This window comes from Antennarius striatus, chromosome 18 (assembly GCF_040054535.1).
Source record: "Antennarius striatus isolate MH-2024 chromosome 18, ASM4005453v1, whole genome shotgun sequence".
Lineage (NCBI taxonomy): Eukaryota > Metazoa > Chordata > Actinopteri > Lophiiformes > Antennariidae > Antennarius > Antennarius striatus.
The window spans coordinates 3,386,224-3,404,893 of NC_090793.1; the positions used below are offsets into that span (position 1 = coordinate 3,386,224).

The window sequence follows — 18,670 nt, forward strand, 5'->3', positions numbered from 1 at the left end:
ATCATCTAAAAGGAATGTAAAAACTAAACTATTAATTTTAAAAGAGCTTGTATAACATTTTTCTACTGGTAAAGTTGATGTAATGGAGCTGTTTTCTTGTTGTTTGTTTGGTGAACTAACGATTCCACAAAGTTCCTTCCGAAACAGCTATAAGAAAGTCATTTCAACAAAATCAGAAAAGCTGTCATTAAAATGGATCACATCGTATTTTAACCAATGAAATTCCTGTTAAAAAAACTCTCATGAAGCTGCTTTATAATTAATATGCAATTGATTTTTCAAATCCACGGCCGTGACTTCCTGTTGTCCTTCTGGGGGCACATTTCAAGCAGCAAAACACAAAAAGCGGCCCTATAGTCCACCCAAAACATGAATGTAAAGACAAGGTTTTCTCCAGGTGCTCTGGTTTGCCTTCTTAACCCCAACCCAAAAAAAAAAAAACTCCAATACTTGATATTTCACATATTACATAATATTCGTGTGCCTGCATTTAATGAAGCTACCTGAAATGTAGAGCAATCTGATTAAGAGTTCCTAAAATTAAAAGGTTTAGATTTCATTCAACTTTTAAATCACACCACAGTCCAGCTCCAAACAAGAACATTCAGTGACTCTAATGATCACACTGAACTACATTCATCTCCTTATCTGCTTCTTCCAATATTGTGGGTCACAGGGGTTGCTGGAACCTATCCCAGAAAAAAATCACCACCACTAGCAGTTACATGAACATGTAGGAAGTGTCCATAATAATAATAAAGTCATTCAAGCCAAAATTGTAGTTAAAAATCTTTTAATTTATTTATACATATATTTATATATGTACACATTGACTTACCTATTCTTGAAAAGACAATAAAACACACTGTTAAATCCATTGTTTGCCACTGGTGGCGCATCAGAGACCCACGCTGATCCAGTAACGGAATAAATCCCTAACTGAACGTCTTCTCGTGTTTTATTGGAAACTGAAGGAATGTCCGGCTCTTCAGTCCCAAAATCTGTTCTATTAAAAGAGCAAAGCAGACAGATGTCCAGGCTGTGTGGTGAATACAACATAATCCACCTCATACATTCTAGTTCCAAGTCTTTTTGCCTCGTCAAGACGAGGCAAAAAAAAGTTCCTAGTAAGTTATTAGCTTCTCTTAGGTAACCCAATTTGGGCCACACCCGTAATCCTGAACCTTTCTTTCCCAGCTGTTCTTTTGTTCAACAAAATTCATAAAATATGTTGTCTTAGCGACAGGGGAGGTAAATAAAAGTGACTTTTTTAAAGTTGTTAGGGATTGGCTAAAGTAGATTAAAAATCCGGAAATATTCCTCTTTTTTTGCTTTATCCGCTACTTGTGCTCCAGCAGACACGCCTGGACCTTTTCCTGGGTGACTAAAACATCTGAAGAAGAAGCTGCTCCATAGTTTAGATCAGAAATTGAGCTCCTGTTCTTTTTTTTCTCTCCACATTCTCAGATACCGGCAACCAATGAAAAGCCATCTTCTAGTCCGGGATCAATGCAGTGTCCCATCCATCTGCTTGCGATGTTACTCAAATTTAAATAAATGGGCGTCTGATTGCTTTGGTTGTGGCCAACTTGGATCTAGATTTGCATGTTAATAAATTACATTTTTCACCTTAATGCCGGTACAGAGATAAATTTGCTAAAACAGTACAAAAAACAAAGAAAAGAAAATCCCTTTTAAATATGAAATGTGTGCATTGTGATGACTGCTACAAATACAGATCATTGATTTGGAAGGAACCTGTTAATAATTATAAAGTATATACCCTTATCTATATAGCCTGTAATTGGGGTTTTTTCCACAGGGTGTGTTTATATTAACCCTTTGTAACTCAGTCCTTGTTATACATAACACATACTTATTTGTGATTACAAATGATGATATGCACAGAGCTAACAGTCATAAACAAAAAATAGAAAAGCATATAATGAATTGTATATAGTCCAAACAGTACATTAGTCTTCAATATAGTCCATTGTATTTCCTTCATAGTGTTGTAAACTTTTTATGAAAGAAAAAAAAAGTTAAAAAAAAAAAAAAAAGTACTGCCTCTAACTGTATGACGCTTAAATATGTGCTGCATGCTGCCCCCTGGTGGCGACGACTTGGAGATGTGCTACAGGAAAGGGTTGGTGGATGAACCCCCTGCAGGGAATGATCCGGCGGGGGCTCCTGCCTGCAAGGAAGAATTAAGATTCAAGAAGCTGGACAAAAACATTTCTGCCGTGAGAAGTTTGTATTCAACAGCTTAAAAAATAACAACAGAGGCCCTTCTGGAACAAATTTGTTCTTTTCTTTGACTGACGTTACAAACACCTTTTTCTTGCCACCAAGCGCGAGAAAAGGCAAGAAAAGTCGAGAGAAAAGTAACAGTAATGTGCTTTTTATTTTAGTTTACTGTATTCAATAATTTTTTACTTAATATGCATTCCATTGCCTTTGGTACGAGTTACGGTACCGTAAACTTCTGTACAAAAGACGACGGTAACTCGTATCTTAGGCTAACCTGATTACGTTGGGGGGGTTTTCTTTCTTATGTTTGCTTCTTTCGTTTACATTTCTTTGATATGTTTCATTACTATACAATTTGATGTATAGATGACATTATGAAATAACATTATGTTGAAAAAAAGTAGTTTTCTAGCGTCTTGCAACGGAATAAGACCATTTACATTATTTGTAACAGGAAAAAATGTACTTGGAATTCGAACAAATCGCTATTCGAAGAGCCTTCCGGAATGAATTGCAGTTGGAAAACAAGGTTTGCCTGTATGCTGTTAAACTCAGACCTCGATCACGATAGTGGCTCCATATCAAAACGAGGACATTGGTGGGTTAAAGCATGATAAAAACCCAGATAAAAACCCTCAGCTAAAATTAAATAATGTGCTGTTCTGTTCTCCATGAGAGAACCACAGATGATTGTCAAGATGACACAAAGTCCAGTTGATTTTTTAACATGTAGAAATTGTTTCTGAGAGCAGTCATTAGTTCCTACTTGCAGCAATGAAATGATCGTGTCAGCAGCTGCGCCAACACGACCTGCAGGTTCTCTACGTGTTTAATAAAGCAGCTACATGTGGGTGTATTATTCTGGCACTAATCCACTAATTTACAAAATGCAGCCAATGTAACAACACGGGGGTGGGGGCATGCTTACCATGAATGGATTATTGGACATGCCGGGACCGGCCATGGGCTGCCCAAAGGGCGTCATGGAAGGCTTGGTCTGACCGTAGACTGGGTATGCGGGGCCTGGGGGGGGGGAATGGTTTTACAACAGGTTCAGTACGTTTTCTTAAAAAGCAATTTTATACAATAATTAATAAGTTAAATAGCAAAATACCTAAATAATGAGTTCATTTATGCTGGAATTATAATAAAAGGAACAGGAGGCATCCGGAACAAATACCCATTCATGTTAAGGTTTGGGGGAGGTAATGCACAGCTAGAACAGGGCAGGGAGACTGTGGGATGCTGGAGGCCACTAACCATTGGACTGAGGGAGGTAGGCCCCTGGCTGGGAGTAAGGGATGGGGGCCTGGCCGGGGAACGGCTGCTGGAAATTTCCACTGAAACTGGTCGGCAGGCAGAAGGAAGACGCGTTCCCAAAGCCGGCAGGCATGCTCATAGAGCCAGTAGCAAATGAGGCTACAAGACACACACAATATGTACACACACACACACACGCACAGACACACACATAAGGAGGAGTAAATTCTACATACTGGCAAATCAAAAATCTACACGGCAACAGGACCAGACTACGTCAAAGTAACACAAATGTTTAAGTTACAAAAAAAAAAAAGGCTAAACTTTAAACAGACACACACCTGCAGCCGGAGCTCTGCCATTGGCCTGGAAAGGGTTGATGGCCATCTCCGGGGCAACGGCCGCGGCAACAAAGGGATTTGTGGATGGAACGGCTAAATCAAACACAAAGGCGGCGCGTTGAGAAATGAGTCTCGGATTCTAAATGTGGAAAATGTTCTCAAACGTGACGCGTCGCCGTGATTCACGTTTACCTGCTCCAAAGCCAGGCTGCATGCTGGGAAGCACGGGTGGGTTCTGCGCCGGCGACGAGCCGAGAACAGGTCCGAAGATGTTTCTGTAACAGAAAACATCCATTAGGCATATTCTTCGTGCGTGTGTGTGTGTGTGTGTGTGTGTGTGTGTGTGTGTGTGTGTGTGTGTGTGTGTGTGTGTGTGTGTGTGTGTGTGTGTGTGTGTCGGTCGCTGACCCTGGCACACTGCTGCCTGAGGAAACTGAGGTGCTGAGTTCATTGTCCAGCTCGGCTAGAGCAGCATAGCGATCCTCTCTGCTGCGTCCTGTGTGGGCCTGGGAGGGGACGGAGCTTGATGGAATGGGGACACCCCCCCCTGATGACCAAAAAAAAAAAAAACCTCAAAAGTTTCACACTTACATCACAAAAAGACAAATAAATCAAGGGAAAAGTTTTGTTTTTTTAAGGAAACATAATATAATTTAACGTTTAGGGCTGCGTGTCCACTGGATGTCTCCCTTCACATCACTTCAGAGACATTTTGACTCAACTACTTGATCCCAATAGAAAAGACGTACCAAAAAACTGCTAGTAACAAAAAGCACTAACATTCACCTAATTGTTACTCTAGAGCACGTGTCAAACTTAAGGCCAAATGTGGCCCTACACATCATTTTATGTGGCTTGCAAAAGCATAAAAAGGCAGTGTCTAAAAAAAATCCATAGGTCAAAAGTGTGATTTGAAGTGTGTGGTGATGTATTGTAATTGTCAGCGTTTGTGTGTCTGTCTGTCCATCCGTTAGTCCATCAAATATAGCAGATGGAAAGATGAAAGAAAAAGCACATTAACTCGGGCAGCAAAGGGGATGAAAATGAGATGATGACCTTGACCTTGAGAAAACTAGGTCAATGTCAAATTTTAACTTTTGTACACCCAGGAACTGGATAAGATGGGAGGAGGCCAGTGTGAGTAAGACCGTAGATCAAAGCTACTGCTCTGAGCTTTGATCTATGAAAGTAGGTCAGGGTAAAATTTTGAATTCAGGGGTGTCGAGGGATGTCTCTGATTGGATTGGTTCATGTTTGATGTTACTTTCTATATTCATCGGATAGTTTGATCCTTGATTGATGGAGTTCTGTGGGTTTCATAACCTGATGAATTAAAAGGATTCATGTTATAATAGAAACAAACAAAAATGTTTTCTGCACAACTGTAAAGTTTGTAACTTGAACAAGTAATTAATTCATTTATTTAACAATAAGTATAAGTTAATTTATGTTACATTACACTGAGTTACATTTAGTTACATTTATTAGTTACATCTGGCCCTTTGAGGACAGACGTTATGCTGATGTGGCCCTCGGTGAGTTTGACCCCCTGCACTAGAGAGTTTGTTCACATCAGGAATTGAGCAGCTGCTGCAACAGCGAGCGTCTAAAAAGTCATTAACCAGTGGACACAGCAAGAAATAAAAACACGTGACAAATGCAGAGGTGATGGTGTGTGCAAATAAGATGGAGTAAAGACAATTGTGGGGTGGGAGGGGTGGGGGGTACCTGAAGAAAAGGACTTTGAGGGGGGTGATGTGCTGAGATGGGATGGAATTGCAGTGTTTCCGAATGCCTCAAAGTTGGCAAAGTTGGTGTTTGAGTTACTTTGAGGTGCTGCAGTCGAACATGAGGAAAAAAAATTAACAGACGATGAATGAAAATAAAACAATGGCAGGGTCGTGCGTGGAATGGAGACAAACTGAAAGGTGCTAACATCGTTTTTAACATGCATTAATCTGGTTTAAGTTTTGAGACTTTGAAATGAAGCTATTTTACCTGATTGGCTTGGAAAATGTGCAAAGTTGGCAAAGTTTGCAGAGCTGGAAGCGTGAGCGGGCGGCGCGGCGAAGATATCTCCACCGAGGTCCGACAGCAGGTCAAACTTCTTCTCCTGAGCGGCGCCGTGAGCCTGGGAACGAGCTAGACCTGGAGACTGGGAGGAATCCAGGGGGGAAAAAAAGACAGTTGGATTAAAAAATGTAAAAAAATGGACCATTTGTTGAAGGTGCGCCTTATAGTCCAGATAATACTGTAAATGGGGCTACCTGGCGTAGTGGGGTCTTGTTGAGCTGTAGGGTCTTGAGGGGTTGGACTTCTGGGGTGCTACCAGTGCTGCTAGCGGACGAGCCGGACATGGAGGCCTGGACGCTGCTCACTGCCCTCGCCTGGTCTGGAGGAACGTACCTGAGTATTCAGGAAAGAATAATAACCGCACCTTCAGTCGTCTGATTCTCCTCCTCCAAGTTACTGAGCTGGATTTCTTAATTTGCTCCCACCCCAAAATATGCCTACGGCAATGTTGTGGTGTTTTCATTTGCCACTAAATGATGTGTGACGTTCTTGTCAATAGATGATCGTTAAAAAGTTCTGCAATTGTAGAGTTAAACGTTCTGTAGCACTGAAACCTGATTAAATTCTCCACTCCTGTTTACACTCTATATGTTAGACAAACATACATGCTGGAACACACACACACACACACACACACACACACACACACCTGTAGATATGTAATAATGGAGAGACGATGGACTGAACGGTAGCCATTCTGCTGTATTTATACACATTAACTATATTTTTATAAAGTATTGGGCATCATTTACCCTTGAAACACACATTTTATAAAGACAGTGAATTAAAACGGTCACAAATGTCAACTTGATATGGAATACTTTAATAACTAACAAATAAATGTTGCTGTTACCATCGTTTCTTTTCATATTTTTCTTGAAGAAACTCTTTTACTTTCTGGGGTTCTCGGAAATCTGGAACCACCGATGTCCTGTCATCATAGAGGCCCAACCAGATGTGTTTACAGACCTACACAGAGAGAGGGGTAGGGGGGTGAGGAGGGGATTAGAACGAGGGTGGCGGCAAAGCCAGGAGAGAGGTGAGAATGTAAGGAAAAGTGGGGGGGGAGGGGAGAGCAAGTAAAAAGTTGACTAAGCGGTTTCACAAATATGCCGAGATAAAACATCAGTGTCGACGGCAGAAAGCCGTGACAGCAAACAGAACGTTCCGCCGCGTGCGCCGAAGCGCGGACGATACCTCGTTGCTGTGTTTCTGTAGGAACTCGATTTCCTGATGTGTGAATGTGGTCATAGAAATGGACTTCACTCTGTGTGGGGGGTTCAGTCCTCGCCTGTGGGTGGAGGAGGGACACGTTAGCTCCAGAACAAGAGAAGCAGGACACACAACGCACACAATGTGGTTCACGTTATCTGAAATACGTCAATAAACACTGGAGACACAGATGTGGTGAATCATTGCTTTCCGCTTCATGTTTGGGTGACGGAAACTGGCTGCATGTATGAACATTTCAGACAGGTGTCATATACAAACAAGCACAAAAAAAACAACAACCGCTATAAAAAATATGTAACTTGCTGAAGGTGCTGAATAACTTGGTGCTAAATGAGACTGACCTGGCTTGAATTGACATGGAATTCCCTCAAGGCGGGGAGAGAAAAGCAATCAGCACCTTTTTAAGTTTTAACCCACATGGTGGAACAGCATCAGTGACTGAATACTAAACGATCCATGGTCAATAATTTTGTGTTAGACTCAAATCAAAACCACATTATTTAATTACTGCTCATTGTACAGTTTTGTGCAAACAGGATTTATCCTTTGACCCTCAAAACTGACACTGGAACAAATCATGAAAAAACAATCATGAAAGATAAAATGTAGAATCTCTTCAAAGTGGCTTCTAATATAAAATCTGAGGGTGTATTTATGAGGAACTCCCAGGAGGTACTGGGATGCCTAAAGCAACTCCACTCTGGAGCTTTTTATTGCAAAGGTAGCAGACAATTCAAGCACGTTGTTGGTAAAAACAAAAACAGACAAAAAAACACCAAACATCTGTTTTAGATAATAGATGTGGGAAACTATTTGGTGGAAAATTCTGGCAAGATCAAAAGACAACACCATCATCATCATCGTAGAGACGTACAGCCACTGGTGATGGGACTTAAAAGGTTTGTGGATGTTCAAGTTAAAATAATCAAAACCGGCTGACAATCAACAATTTGGTCGTCCTCTGACCAGAATTTTAATCACAGTTCTGACACACGCACACACACACACACACACACACACACACACACATATTAAACTAATCTCGTTTTCTAAACACAGATTTCAGGCTGTGGTGATCTGGATTATCATCATCCTCATCGTCTGAATGCCACTGAGGGTTAAGGCAATAACAACCAAGAGGTATCACATATCCGGTGATCCATTAAGTGTATAAACATGAGTGAAAATCATGTTTTATGATGCAAATGTGAACGCAAATGTCAAGGGCATGTTTCCATCATCAAAGAGTGGCGTTTTTGGGGGTTTTTTGTAGAAAATAAAACCATCTCAACAAATTTTACCTACGATACATGTAATCAGTGTAAAATATGACATTTAAAATGTGTGATTTACACTTATGGATTATCTGACAGTTAAAGGACGAAGGCTGCAAACTATTCCATGTTGAAATAGTTGAACTTTCCCAGACAAAGTAAAAACATCTGCAACTTACTGGAAGCAGAATGAGAAAATATGAGCAACTAAGCGGATGTTTCCTTTCACACAGACCTGCTTCGTTGCTTAATTCCTGGTTATTATTGCATAATATTTAGAGTTTTTTGGGGAACTAGAAGTGATTGCACAAAGACGGCAGCTGAGGACGCCCCACTGCCCTACTTGGTAAAATTCAGATCCACCCCTCTTCCCAGGGATGAAGGTGTGTGTGTGTGTGTGTGTGTGTGTGTGTGTGTGTGTGTGTGTGTGTGTGTGTGTGTGTGTGTGTGTGTGTGTGTGTGTGTGTGTGTAACCTGCGTTGTCACTTCCAGATAAGCTTCAACTAGAGCTGGTTCTGTGTGACGTACTGTTTTGAAACACCATGTTCAAATATTTGCCTGTTAGGAACGTGAGCTTAATGTCTGATATGCTAACCTTGACACCCCCCACCCACCCCCCAATGGGGGAAAAAAAAAAAGAAAAGTGACGTAAAGTCTCCAACCCTGATAGTAAATATCGCTCTGGGGCAGATCGAAGGTGTAAACAGGAACAACGGTCCCCCAGCCTTACCTGTTCCGGCCGGACGGAACGCTAGCTTGTAAGCTAACGGTACCGCCGAGTCAGTGGACCCCACGAACCCACGGTGGGCGGCGGTGCCTCGCGTTTACTTAAACTACAAATACGAAACTTTAAACCATAAAGAAACTCACAAGATGCCCGAGCAGGTGGTGCAGACGAAGGAGCCCACTGTCATGTTGACATAGGTCGGGCCGCGCTGGTCGCAGTCGAAGCATTTCCTATTCGCTGGCAGGCTAGTCATTTCCCGGAGCATCTTCAGATGGGTCTCCTCCTGCTTACGCTTCGCGCTCGTTGCCATGGTCGAACACAGAGGACGGGTATCACCGGGAGAGACGTGCGGGTAAGTACCCCGGGGGTCAGGGCGGGTGTCTGCGGAGAGCCTTCTCGTGTGTGGAGGCAGTAACCGGGCACACACCTTACTGATGTCTAGCACGGAGACTGGGCGACTGACAAACTACTTCTTCTACAAGGAACTCCGACCGGAATATAGGCTCAGTGAGGAACAGCGCCATCTACTGGTCAGTGGTGGCGCCGCACAGTAGTGGCACAACCGCATAGCGTGTGTGATGTAAAATAACACTTCATGTAAGAACATCAAATCACATAGACACATTTAATTTTATATGTGAGTATACATAGAAAAATCAAAACATTCAAATGTGTTATACATGTAAAACAGTACTTTCAAAATAATATTAAAATGACTTCATATAGATTTTAACATCTCATTTTGTCTTTATGTAATTTTTTTTTTTTTCCAAATGCAGTCTTCAGACTTTGTCTTGGCACCATTTACACCACAGGTGTTAGCTGAATATGTCCTGATGAGACAACCACTGTCTCCGGTTTTGGCTTGGATAAGGCCTCTCTCACAGTGATCACACTGTTCTCTTTCATCGCCATCCACTGCCTTCTCCGCTTTTCTTAGCGGCTCAGGAGGAAACTACTGGATGTACTAAAGGACTCGTCACTGAACTGCGTTGTTGTGGGTGATTTTGTTGAGACATGATCAGATTATTGCATTGTCCAGGGGGATAGTTTGCAAATCCAGAAGGAAAGACTGGTTGTAATGAAAGACGTCGGTGTTGGATTCTTCCAAATTCGGTCATGACTAGAAAACACTTGGAGAAGAGCAGTCATCTAAAGCTGATACAGCCAAAATCTACTCTATATATATTTCTATATTTCTAAAAATAAGAAATAAAATTAATCTGCTAAAGTGATAACATATGTATGCACATTTTAAGTTGTTAAAAAATTTTAAAAATTGTGGAAGTCCATGATCAGAATGACAGATTCTGCTCTTTTGCCACATCTTTGAGAAATCTGGATGGGATGAAAAGAACTTTTTCTAAACATTGTGGTAGACGCAGCCAATCGCAGATGGTGGTGGCTTTACTGTAACTTTGGCTTCTTTCTGTCGCTGCTTAAGTCTGAAGTTTCCACATGCTGGGGGAAGAAAGAGGGAACAACACTGTTCAGATCCACACACCACATTTGAAATTAAAGAAATAGCAACTGTTCAATAACACTTTATTTTCAGGCAACTGGAGCAGTAATGACAATTGATTCAAAAAAATCCAAGTTAGTTATAATTTAGTTAATTTCAAAATTGCAGCTTTACATCCAATCCCCTCCATCCATCCAGTTCTGAACCAGTTAAGCATCTTAAAAGCTTAAAATGAGCTTTTAAGATACAATAAACTAAAGGAAATATATTTTTATTCTCACCATAGCTCTCTTTCTGGTAACTCTGAAGAAGTCCTTGATGCGAGTTTGCCTGCTGCATCCCGTGGCCTTCTCCTTTTCCCTCTCTTCCCGTTTACTTTCCCGCACCTGACGGAACGTCTGCATTCGATGACGCACTCTGTTCTCCCTAAAAAGACACCAGCATAAATACAATGCTCACAACCTCAGAAAGTAAAAAAATAAAAAATAAAAGCTTGTAAGAATGAAAGCTCAATTGCAAAGCACATACTTAACATGCTTGACATCACAGAGGAATTTAACTATTGCCTCTTCATCAGGTTCAGTCCAGGCGAGTTCAATGGTTACAGATTGTGGTGCACCCAGAAATATCTTCCGAGCTTCATTGTATTTCCAAAAATGTGGCACTGGATGAGTCTACAGGGCAACAAATCGCAGTGTGACAAAAGAAAAGCAACATACAGAAAAAAAAAATAAAAAAAATAAAAAATGGTTCTCCATCTCCCACCTTTCTGTTAACGTGCAAAATCACATTCTCAATAGTTCGGTGTGTCTGAATCAGCGTCAGAGCTCTCTTAGGACCCAGACCAGCAATCTTGTCACAGTAATCACAACCCAATAAAATACAAAGGTCAACAAACTACAGGAAAAAAATTAAAAAAGAGAAAAAGTTTCAATAATAATTTGTATGCATCATCCTTCTATCATCCATTTTTTAAAAAGAAATCTGAATGAAAGTTTCAATCTTACCTCCTGGTGACTAATCTGGAGTTTCTCAAGCAGCTTCGGCAAAGAATATTCAACAACTTCACTGAGGAGGAAGAAAAGGAGAAGACAAATGAATGAATCATTCACAAACTTCACAGTTCCTGATTTGATTGATGCAATGAATGGAAATCAAGTTGCATGACTCATAGCAGCGATGACGATTCACATTAGTTGATGCCCTTTTATGTCCGTGTGCAACATACAGGAAATATTTTCCCGAAACACAACAGAATATTCCATTCTATCTCCCTCATCACATACTGGACATGCTTTGGAGCTGTATGCAAGTCATTTTGGTCTCTACAGGTCAATACTGTTCCCTGACACATGACATAAGAAGTGTTAGAGAGTAGAGCTGCTCTTAAGAGAGGGGAAACCAGTCAAACAATATGAATTACTGCAGAATGCTTTAGGCAATAAAATGAAATGAAAACTCTTTTGTGACCAGTGAGGCAACACAAGAAGTGCACAGCTCTCACCTGTCCTTCTTGGCATTCACATTGCGAATGAGAATATTGGCTCCAAACGGCAGTGTGTCCATGTCCTCTGATGCCACAGCGTCCACAGTCCCCTCTCTCACCAGCTGGGCGCACAGCGCCTCAGCGTCCCCCGGAGCCTGGGGCACAAAAGAGGCAGAAAGAGATGGAAATTAAAAACTTGACAGAGTGGTGTGAGAAAATAGTGTGTGTAATGTAAACACTATGGTCCTACCTGGATAACAGGTACTCCCAGAAGCTTCAGGAGCTGGAGGCAATTCTTGGTTTGTGATGATGCTGCACAAAGAACCAAAGTATGAAGACTCACTTGCCAGTGAAATAATATTCCCATGTATTTTATCATTCTGTGACAACATACCTGCGCCTGTGTGGTTGGGGAAGCTCCAACCAGCTGTCTCAGCTCGCTTCTCAAGCTGCAGGAAAAGCAAGGAGCTTCAGTCAGCACTTCACCATCATGATTATGTCAGTGACTAATGACTGCCTTATGCATCCCAGGATATGTTTAGTATGAAAAAGTGAGCCAAATGATGACGACTCAACGGTGTCGCTTACAACAGCTGTCTTTTCCACAGGAGGCTTTCCATCAAAAACAAAGACTGGCTTTATGTCATGTTCCAGAAGGGTGAGCGTACGAAAGAAGAGGCCCAACAGGGGGCTGCAGAAAGGAAGTAAAGGGCATTTCATACAAATACACAAGCCAAAAACTAAGATTAAAAAAAATTGCAAATTAAGTTCTAGTGAGGCTTTTATTTTGAAATGTCTTGCATCTTAAAGTACTTTATACTTTTCTGGAATCTCATAATACTGGGACATAAATGAACCAGAGAGCTCACCTTAGGCGGGGTGTTGCTGCACGAAACTGGTTCACAATAATGAAGGTATCTAGTGCAATGACTTTTCCTGTGGAGCAGATGACGTCATAAATGACTTTACAGAATTTCTTTGTAGTCATATTTATCTTGACTATCTCATCCACTCCCCCTTGGGCATAAATAAAGTTTTTTGAATTTGAGTTTGAATTTCACTCTTAAATTTAGATCGCGTATTTCTGAGTAAATCTAGTAGCCAGACCACCGAAATAATTATTTACTTGACATCATTTAACATTTTAATACTGTAATGAACTTCTTTTGACCAGAATTCACCAAGACAGCTGAAGAAGCAAAACCGGCTACGTCATCGATACGCAGAGCCAATCAGATGCAAAGTATGGCCGGTCGTGACGTCACCATAGCGGAAATCGTAAATTCGTATCCCTTGAAAAATTGTTATTATGCAAAATATCCGGGGGGGAAAAGTGAGTAGTTAACCTAACAAGTATTTCTATACTAGTAATACTGACATAATTACTTAAGTAGTTTAATGTCAAACATCTGGAAGCTAAGCTAGCTAACTAGTAGTTTAGTATAGTAGCAGGCTAGCCATGCTAACGCTATGCATTAGCAGTCGTCGCTTAAATTGACAGATTAGAAAGACTGTTATAATTTGTAAAAAAAAAATGCCAGTGGAACGGGATCAATTCAATTAAAATTTATTTGATCAGATATATTACCAGTGTAGTCACTGATTTCCTTCCGTGAAATAGCATCTGGAGCATCTGAGCGGATCAAATCTGCCAGTTTCGTGATCCCCATTGCACAAACGATGCGACTCGGGTTGATGTTCGATCGTCTCCAAAACAAAACCCGAAAGTTAAACTATGATTCAGGTTAGAAGGTTTTTTTGGAGGATTTCTGGAGTACAAACGGACGACAGCTCTCCATCCTCCATAACATCCAGCGTTTTCACTTCCTGGTGTTGCACAAGAGCTAATCGATCAGCAGGGGTCAGCATTAGAACTGAGACAAGACTCCAGCAGATCAACATCCCATGTTTTAATAGAATATTAACAATGAATGCATTCATATGCTTTATCACAAGAAAAGTAAACAAACTTCAAAAAATCCAGCTTTAAGTCAGAAGTCTAACACTTTCCAGAAAAAAAATTCAATGTCACATTTTGTTAATGTCTTTTCAATATTGAAAATTACATAAATATTTCATATTTACAGCCAGCTATTACACGTCATGAAGACAGCAGCTCTAAGATTTATACCACATTTTATGACAAATTAACCCACATGGGCCATGCTTTTATTCATCTATGTTACAGTGAAAAAACATCAGTGGTCATATTGTAGCTAGCGATATCTACAGTAACAGATAATATTCCACAACAGAACCCCCATGAATGTGACCCCCAGGCCATTAAAACAAACATTAAGGACAAACAACACATTTCAGCATGAGGCTGTTCATGTACTGCAGAACTCACAGGACAATCAGCACAATTTACATGTCAACTCTCCCACCCTAATACCTTTGAAAAGGATTTATTCAGTGTAAAAGTGCCATCAGCAACATGTTCCAAGCTCTCTGTAGAAAATAAACCTTAATTATCACTAAGGGTTTATAGTTCATGCTCATTAACGTCAAGCATTCCTTTGCTGCTTTAAACTTGTCACATTGTACGTTTTCCGTAACAGGTTAAGTACTCCTAAACAATGTCACTTCAGCATTTTAAAGATGGAGAAAGCTTGTAGACAAGTCATATATAAATTGTAATAGAAACATGGCAGATGGCGGTGGACATTGGAGGGGTAACAGTTATGTGTTATGATGTTTAAACTGCGTTGGTTTCCAGTGTTCTGGGAGGCTCATCTCAGCGACGGAACCAGGTCCAGGTATTAAAAAGCCAGAACGCCACAGTAGCAGAGTACAGGATTACCTCTCGCTTGGAGCGCTCTTTGTTTTCTTCTTCCAGCAGCTGCAGACGTCGGTTTAACTTCACGATCTGAATGAGCACAACAACAGATTTTTTTCTCTCTCCTACAACCGTTTCAAAAAGGTGGGAAAACAACTTGTGACTGGTGCAAAATAATCTATACATAAGGTAACCTCTGCTATGACCCGGGTTATTCTGCCGACGTTCCTTATCAGCCTTATATGATACACATAAGCTAATCATGTCAGCACATTTTCACTGCTCTCTTACTGTTATTGTAAATTTAAAACAAAATAGGAGAAAAGCTGTAATATAATGCCAAAGAGTGAAAAACCATACAAATAACTTCTCAGTGATTCATTTAAATGTCATCTATTACCTGTCGCCGTAAGGAGGAGGCATCCAACATGCCTGAGTCATCTGGGTTCACATCCAGGGCCAGGTCCAGGTGTGTTCTGCTATTAAGATTAAGAACAATTGATCCATCATTTCACAATAAAGATAAGTGATCTAAAAAAAAATGAGTCAATCTATGAGACACTCCCTAAAAGTTATTGTGTTATTTCCTGATCCATAACCTCACATGATGGTTCTGTTTATAGTTTGTAATTTAAGAGCTACAATAAATATCAAACCTCTCCTGGCCCAAGTTTTGTGGAAACAGATTCGGTAGTTTTTGTGTACTAACCCTGACAAATGAAAATCTCATGGTACATTAATTTGTTTTCTATTTAATTTTGTTTTGTATTTTTCTCTTACGTATATTTACATACTTATCTTACTATCTCTCCCCTTGTACTGCAATGTCACACGGAATTTTCTTCCGGAGGGGATCGATAACAGTACATCTTATCTTCTTATCTCATAAGCCAAACAGACACGAGGTTACGTGACAACATGACCCCTTTGATGGACGTAACAGGAGAATCACCTGCGGTGGCTGTCATCCAGCACTTCAAGGACCTGCTGATACGCTCGCCTTGTTGTTGACTGGACATAAGAGAGAAATCCGACAGCGGTGAACATGTTGATGTTTGCATCCTCGGGGGAACAGAGAGGGGGGCACAAGCGGACTGGGGGAGCAGAAGGGGAAGGGATTACACTGGCAAAGAAGTAAACAGAGAAAAATATAAGACTTCTGTAGTAAATGAGCAGCAAAATGAGAAAAAGATTGTTGAAAGGCGAGAGCAGTAGAGTAAGAATGTCAGATATGAATCAGTCTTTACCTAATGTCACCTCTAGCCATCTGACTGTTGTGGCGACAAGCTATGTTCTCACTCGCACTGCGTTCCCTCCGTGACCGAGCGTGAGAGTTGGTCTATGAAAATTAACAATTAAAAGGTTAAAAACAAAGTAATCATTTGCTACATTTCCAAGCACCTACGTATACAACACATTATAAAGTTCAGTCCAACCAAAATTTAGTCACAAATTAACACTTACTGATTTGGGCAACTCAGAATTGATGAACAATGGTTGTTTTGAACTTCAAAAATGCTCAATGTGAATTTTTTTTAGGTTGCAGCGCCCTCTATGGGTCTGGTGGCAGATAGCATTCTAACGAACACCTCTTTAACATCCTCCCTTGCAGTGACAGCTAAAAATACAGCCCGTATTTGGTTATCTAGAACATTAAAAACAAATCCTATCCTGTTTCAAACAACAAACATTTTTTAAACTGCCTAACAAAGGCATTATTTTGTTCAATACCACTGCAAACGAAATGTTTTTCAATCTACCTCTTCTTGTTTTAAATCCTCCACTAGCTTCAATATCCAACGGATGGAGCGTGATCTTAATGCATGCATACTTAGTTCTGTTATTTCCTGTCATGAGCATGTCAGGAACTTCATACCTTAAAAAGTTTTTTTAAATAACCAACACACAGAGAGTGTACACCTCCAACAAGGCAGCTCAGTTTCCCCATTATGTCATTGCACCTAAAAAAAACACTGTAGTTCCATGATAGATTGATCTGCATGGTAAAACTATTGACCTTGAAAAGCTACTCTAATAATTTGGACTCATACTGGGATCAATATTTGACTTATTTACGACAGTCTGCAGTTCTAGCATGTTTTCATTTCACAGCAGCAATTTTTAGGCATTCTGGATCACCACTTTTTTAATGTACTTTAATCCAGAAGCAAATAGCTCGATTGGTAAAGTATCCTTTAAATCTACTAGATTGTTCCATGTGTAAATTTCTGTCTCCAAAAATTTATCAAAATCTTTTCATGAATTTGGATTGAAAACAGAAATATAGACGCCAACAAAAAACAAAACTTCCGTGGTGGAGGTAATGAATGAATGCAGGCTTGGACTGATCAAGTGCAGATACTGTATTGTTTTAACAATAAACATGTGTCTCACTAACTGGCACTAGTGTCAAGCCCATTAGGTCAGGTTAGTTTTGGTTCATTCAGGATGAAAGAATTCATTCGACTCATACCGCCTGGCTGGGATTGCTCTGTTGAGTCGGAGTCTGTTCAGTTTCAAGGGAGTCAAGTGGCTGTTCTGTAAGCGTGAGGACACGTGGAGGAGCCTTCATGTTCAGGAGATCCGCTGGCGGGATGGACTGAATCAGGTCCAAGTCTCGAGGACAAGAAAACAGAGGGTCTCCATCTTCACCTGTAGAAGAAGAGTAAAAGCGACGGACAGTCAGGCACAACTGATGTTCTGCCATTACTGACATCCCGTCGGCTGTCCTCACCTGCTACGACGATCCTCTCTGGCACCTGCATCAGAGCTGTGTGTTCGGGCTGGGGCTGCTGAAGAGGAAGAGACCCCACTTGTTTCTCTGAGGTCACCATGAGGGTGTCGGGGATTCGCATGCGCTGGCTGATGCCCTCTGTGTACTCCAGTTCATAATGGATGCGGTTCATCTCTGCCACCTCCGCAGAGGGGGAGGTGAAGATTGGCCCACTCATTCAGCCTGGGGACACCATCATAAAGAAGGAAAGGGAAAAACAGTCACCATGACTACACACATAAATAAATGTTGGTGCTGTCAGTTAGAATAGACTGTCATGGAACTATTGCACGCTTGTAATCTCCCTGTCAGTGCAATGAAATAGTGTGTTCTTTTAATTTATAAACCACAGCTGAGACCAGTGCATGTTCTTAAATTTAAATGATGACTTAAGTGAGTCTCTCTAATAAAATATGCCCCAAATCCCAACAGCTAACCCAAATAAACCCGCATATATAGAGGAAGGGAGGGACGTGACAGCTAGCAAACTATGAAAATAGCATTTTACGTGGTTAAATCTCGTCACGCTGACATGGGATTCGGTCTTTTCGACACAAACTTCAATGTCACTGAACGAAAATCCTCCAGTCGCCATTGCTAGCATCGTTTGCTGATGTTGAGCTAATGTTGCTAGCAAGACTGGCTAGCGTTATCTTGTGTTATCTCTACCACAACTCGTTAGCCAGGCAGTGACAACCGCTAGCTGTTTTTGTGACGAGCGGATTAAAAGCCGGTTTGTCTTCTATAACTACTTACCGTTGAGGTTTTAGCACCTGGGTTTTAAAATAGCATCAGTCAAAAGGATGTCCGCTCGCTTCTAGGCTGCAGCAACCAGGCTGGACCGACGCAGTTAAGAGACGCGCCGTTCCAATGAACGTGTGCGGCCGATCTTCGATGTATGGGGGGCGGAGCGGACACCGAAACGTGTTGTCGCGCCAGGTGACACACAGGTCATCAAAACGAACGTACACAAGAGGCTCTGTCAGATCACAAGCTTCTACACATACAGTAG

The 18,670-nt window shown here is 41.1% G+C and overlaps 3 protein-coding genes across 6 annotated transcripts; all 3 read right to left on the reverse strand.

Annotated features, from left to right (window-relative positions):
• Positions 1-776: 776 nt before the first annotated feature.
• agfg1b (ArfGAP with FG repeats 1b) lies at positions 777-9,765 on the reverse strand. The gene is made up of 12 exons (XM_068340331.1): positions 9,302-9,765; positions 7,122-7,215; positions 6,778-6,893; positions 6,119-6,257; positions 5,850-6,006; positions 5,580-5,687; positions 4,260-4,398; positions 4,044-4,126; positions 3,852-3,944; positions 3,511-3,669; positions 3,179-3,273; positions 777-2,194 (listed from the first exon to the last, which is right to left on the reverse strand). Exons 1-12 carry the CDS (start codon positions 9,466-9,468, stop codon positions 2,135-2,137), a joined length of 1,410 nt encoding a protein of 469 aa, XP_068196432.1. The 5' UTR covers positions 9,469-9,765; the 3' UTR covers positions 777-2,134.
• Positions 9,766-9,769: 4 nt separating this feature from the next.
• On the reverse strand, positions 9,770-13,930 carry zgc:110269 (probable flap endonuclease 1 homolog). 3 transcript variants are annotated; one of them, XM_068340332.1, is made up of 11 exons: positions 13,695-13,929; positions 12,976-13,042; positions 12,695-12,797; positions 12,501-12,555; positions 12,357-12,418; positions 12,125-12,261; positions 11,628-11,688; positions 11,386-11,517; positions 11,149-11,294; positions 10,902-11,046; positions 9,770-10,619 (listed from the first exon to the last, which is right to left on the reverse strand). In XM_068340332.1, exons 1-11 carry the CDS (start codon positions 13,774-13,776, stop codon positions 10,566-10,568), a joined length of 1,044 nt encoding a protein of 347 aa, XP_068196433.1. In that variant the 5' UTR covers positions 13,777-13,929; the 3' UTR covers positions 9,770-10,565. The 3 variants fall into 3 exon arrangements, with proteins under 3 accessions (XP_068196433.1, XP_068196434.1, XP_068196435.1); XM_068340333.1 differs by lacking the exon at positions 11,386-11,517 and having other exon boundaries at positions 13,695-13,930; XM_068340334.1 differs by lacking the exons at positions 12,695-12,797; positions 12,976-13,042 and having other exon boundaries at positions 13,695-13,927.
• A 90-nt stretch (positions 13,931-14,020) lies between these two features.
• On the reverse strand, positions 14,021-18,571 carry LOC137612033 (mitochondrial fission factor homolog A-like). 2 transcript variants are annotated; one of them, XM_068340336.1, is made up of 7 exons: positions 18,415-18,571; positions 17,620-17,841; positions 17,359-17,537; positions 16,133-16,224; positions 15,838-16,008; positions 15,286-15,361; positions 14,021-14,975 (listed from the first exon to the last, which is right to left on the reverse strand). In XM_068340336.1, the coding sequence occupies exons 2-7, from the start codon at positions 17,834-17,836 to the stop codon at positions 14,844-14,846; spliced, it is 867 nt and encodes a 288-aa protein (XP_068196437.1). In that variant the 5' UTR covers positions 17,837-17,841; positions 18,415-18,571; the 3' UTR covers positions 14,021-14,843. The 2 variants fall into 2 exon arrangements, with proteins under 2 accessions (XP_068196437.1, XP_068196436.1); XM_068340335.1 differs by having other exon boundaries at positions 15,286-15,364.
• Positions 18,572-18,670: the final 99 nt, after the last annotated feature.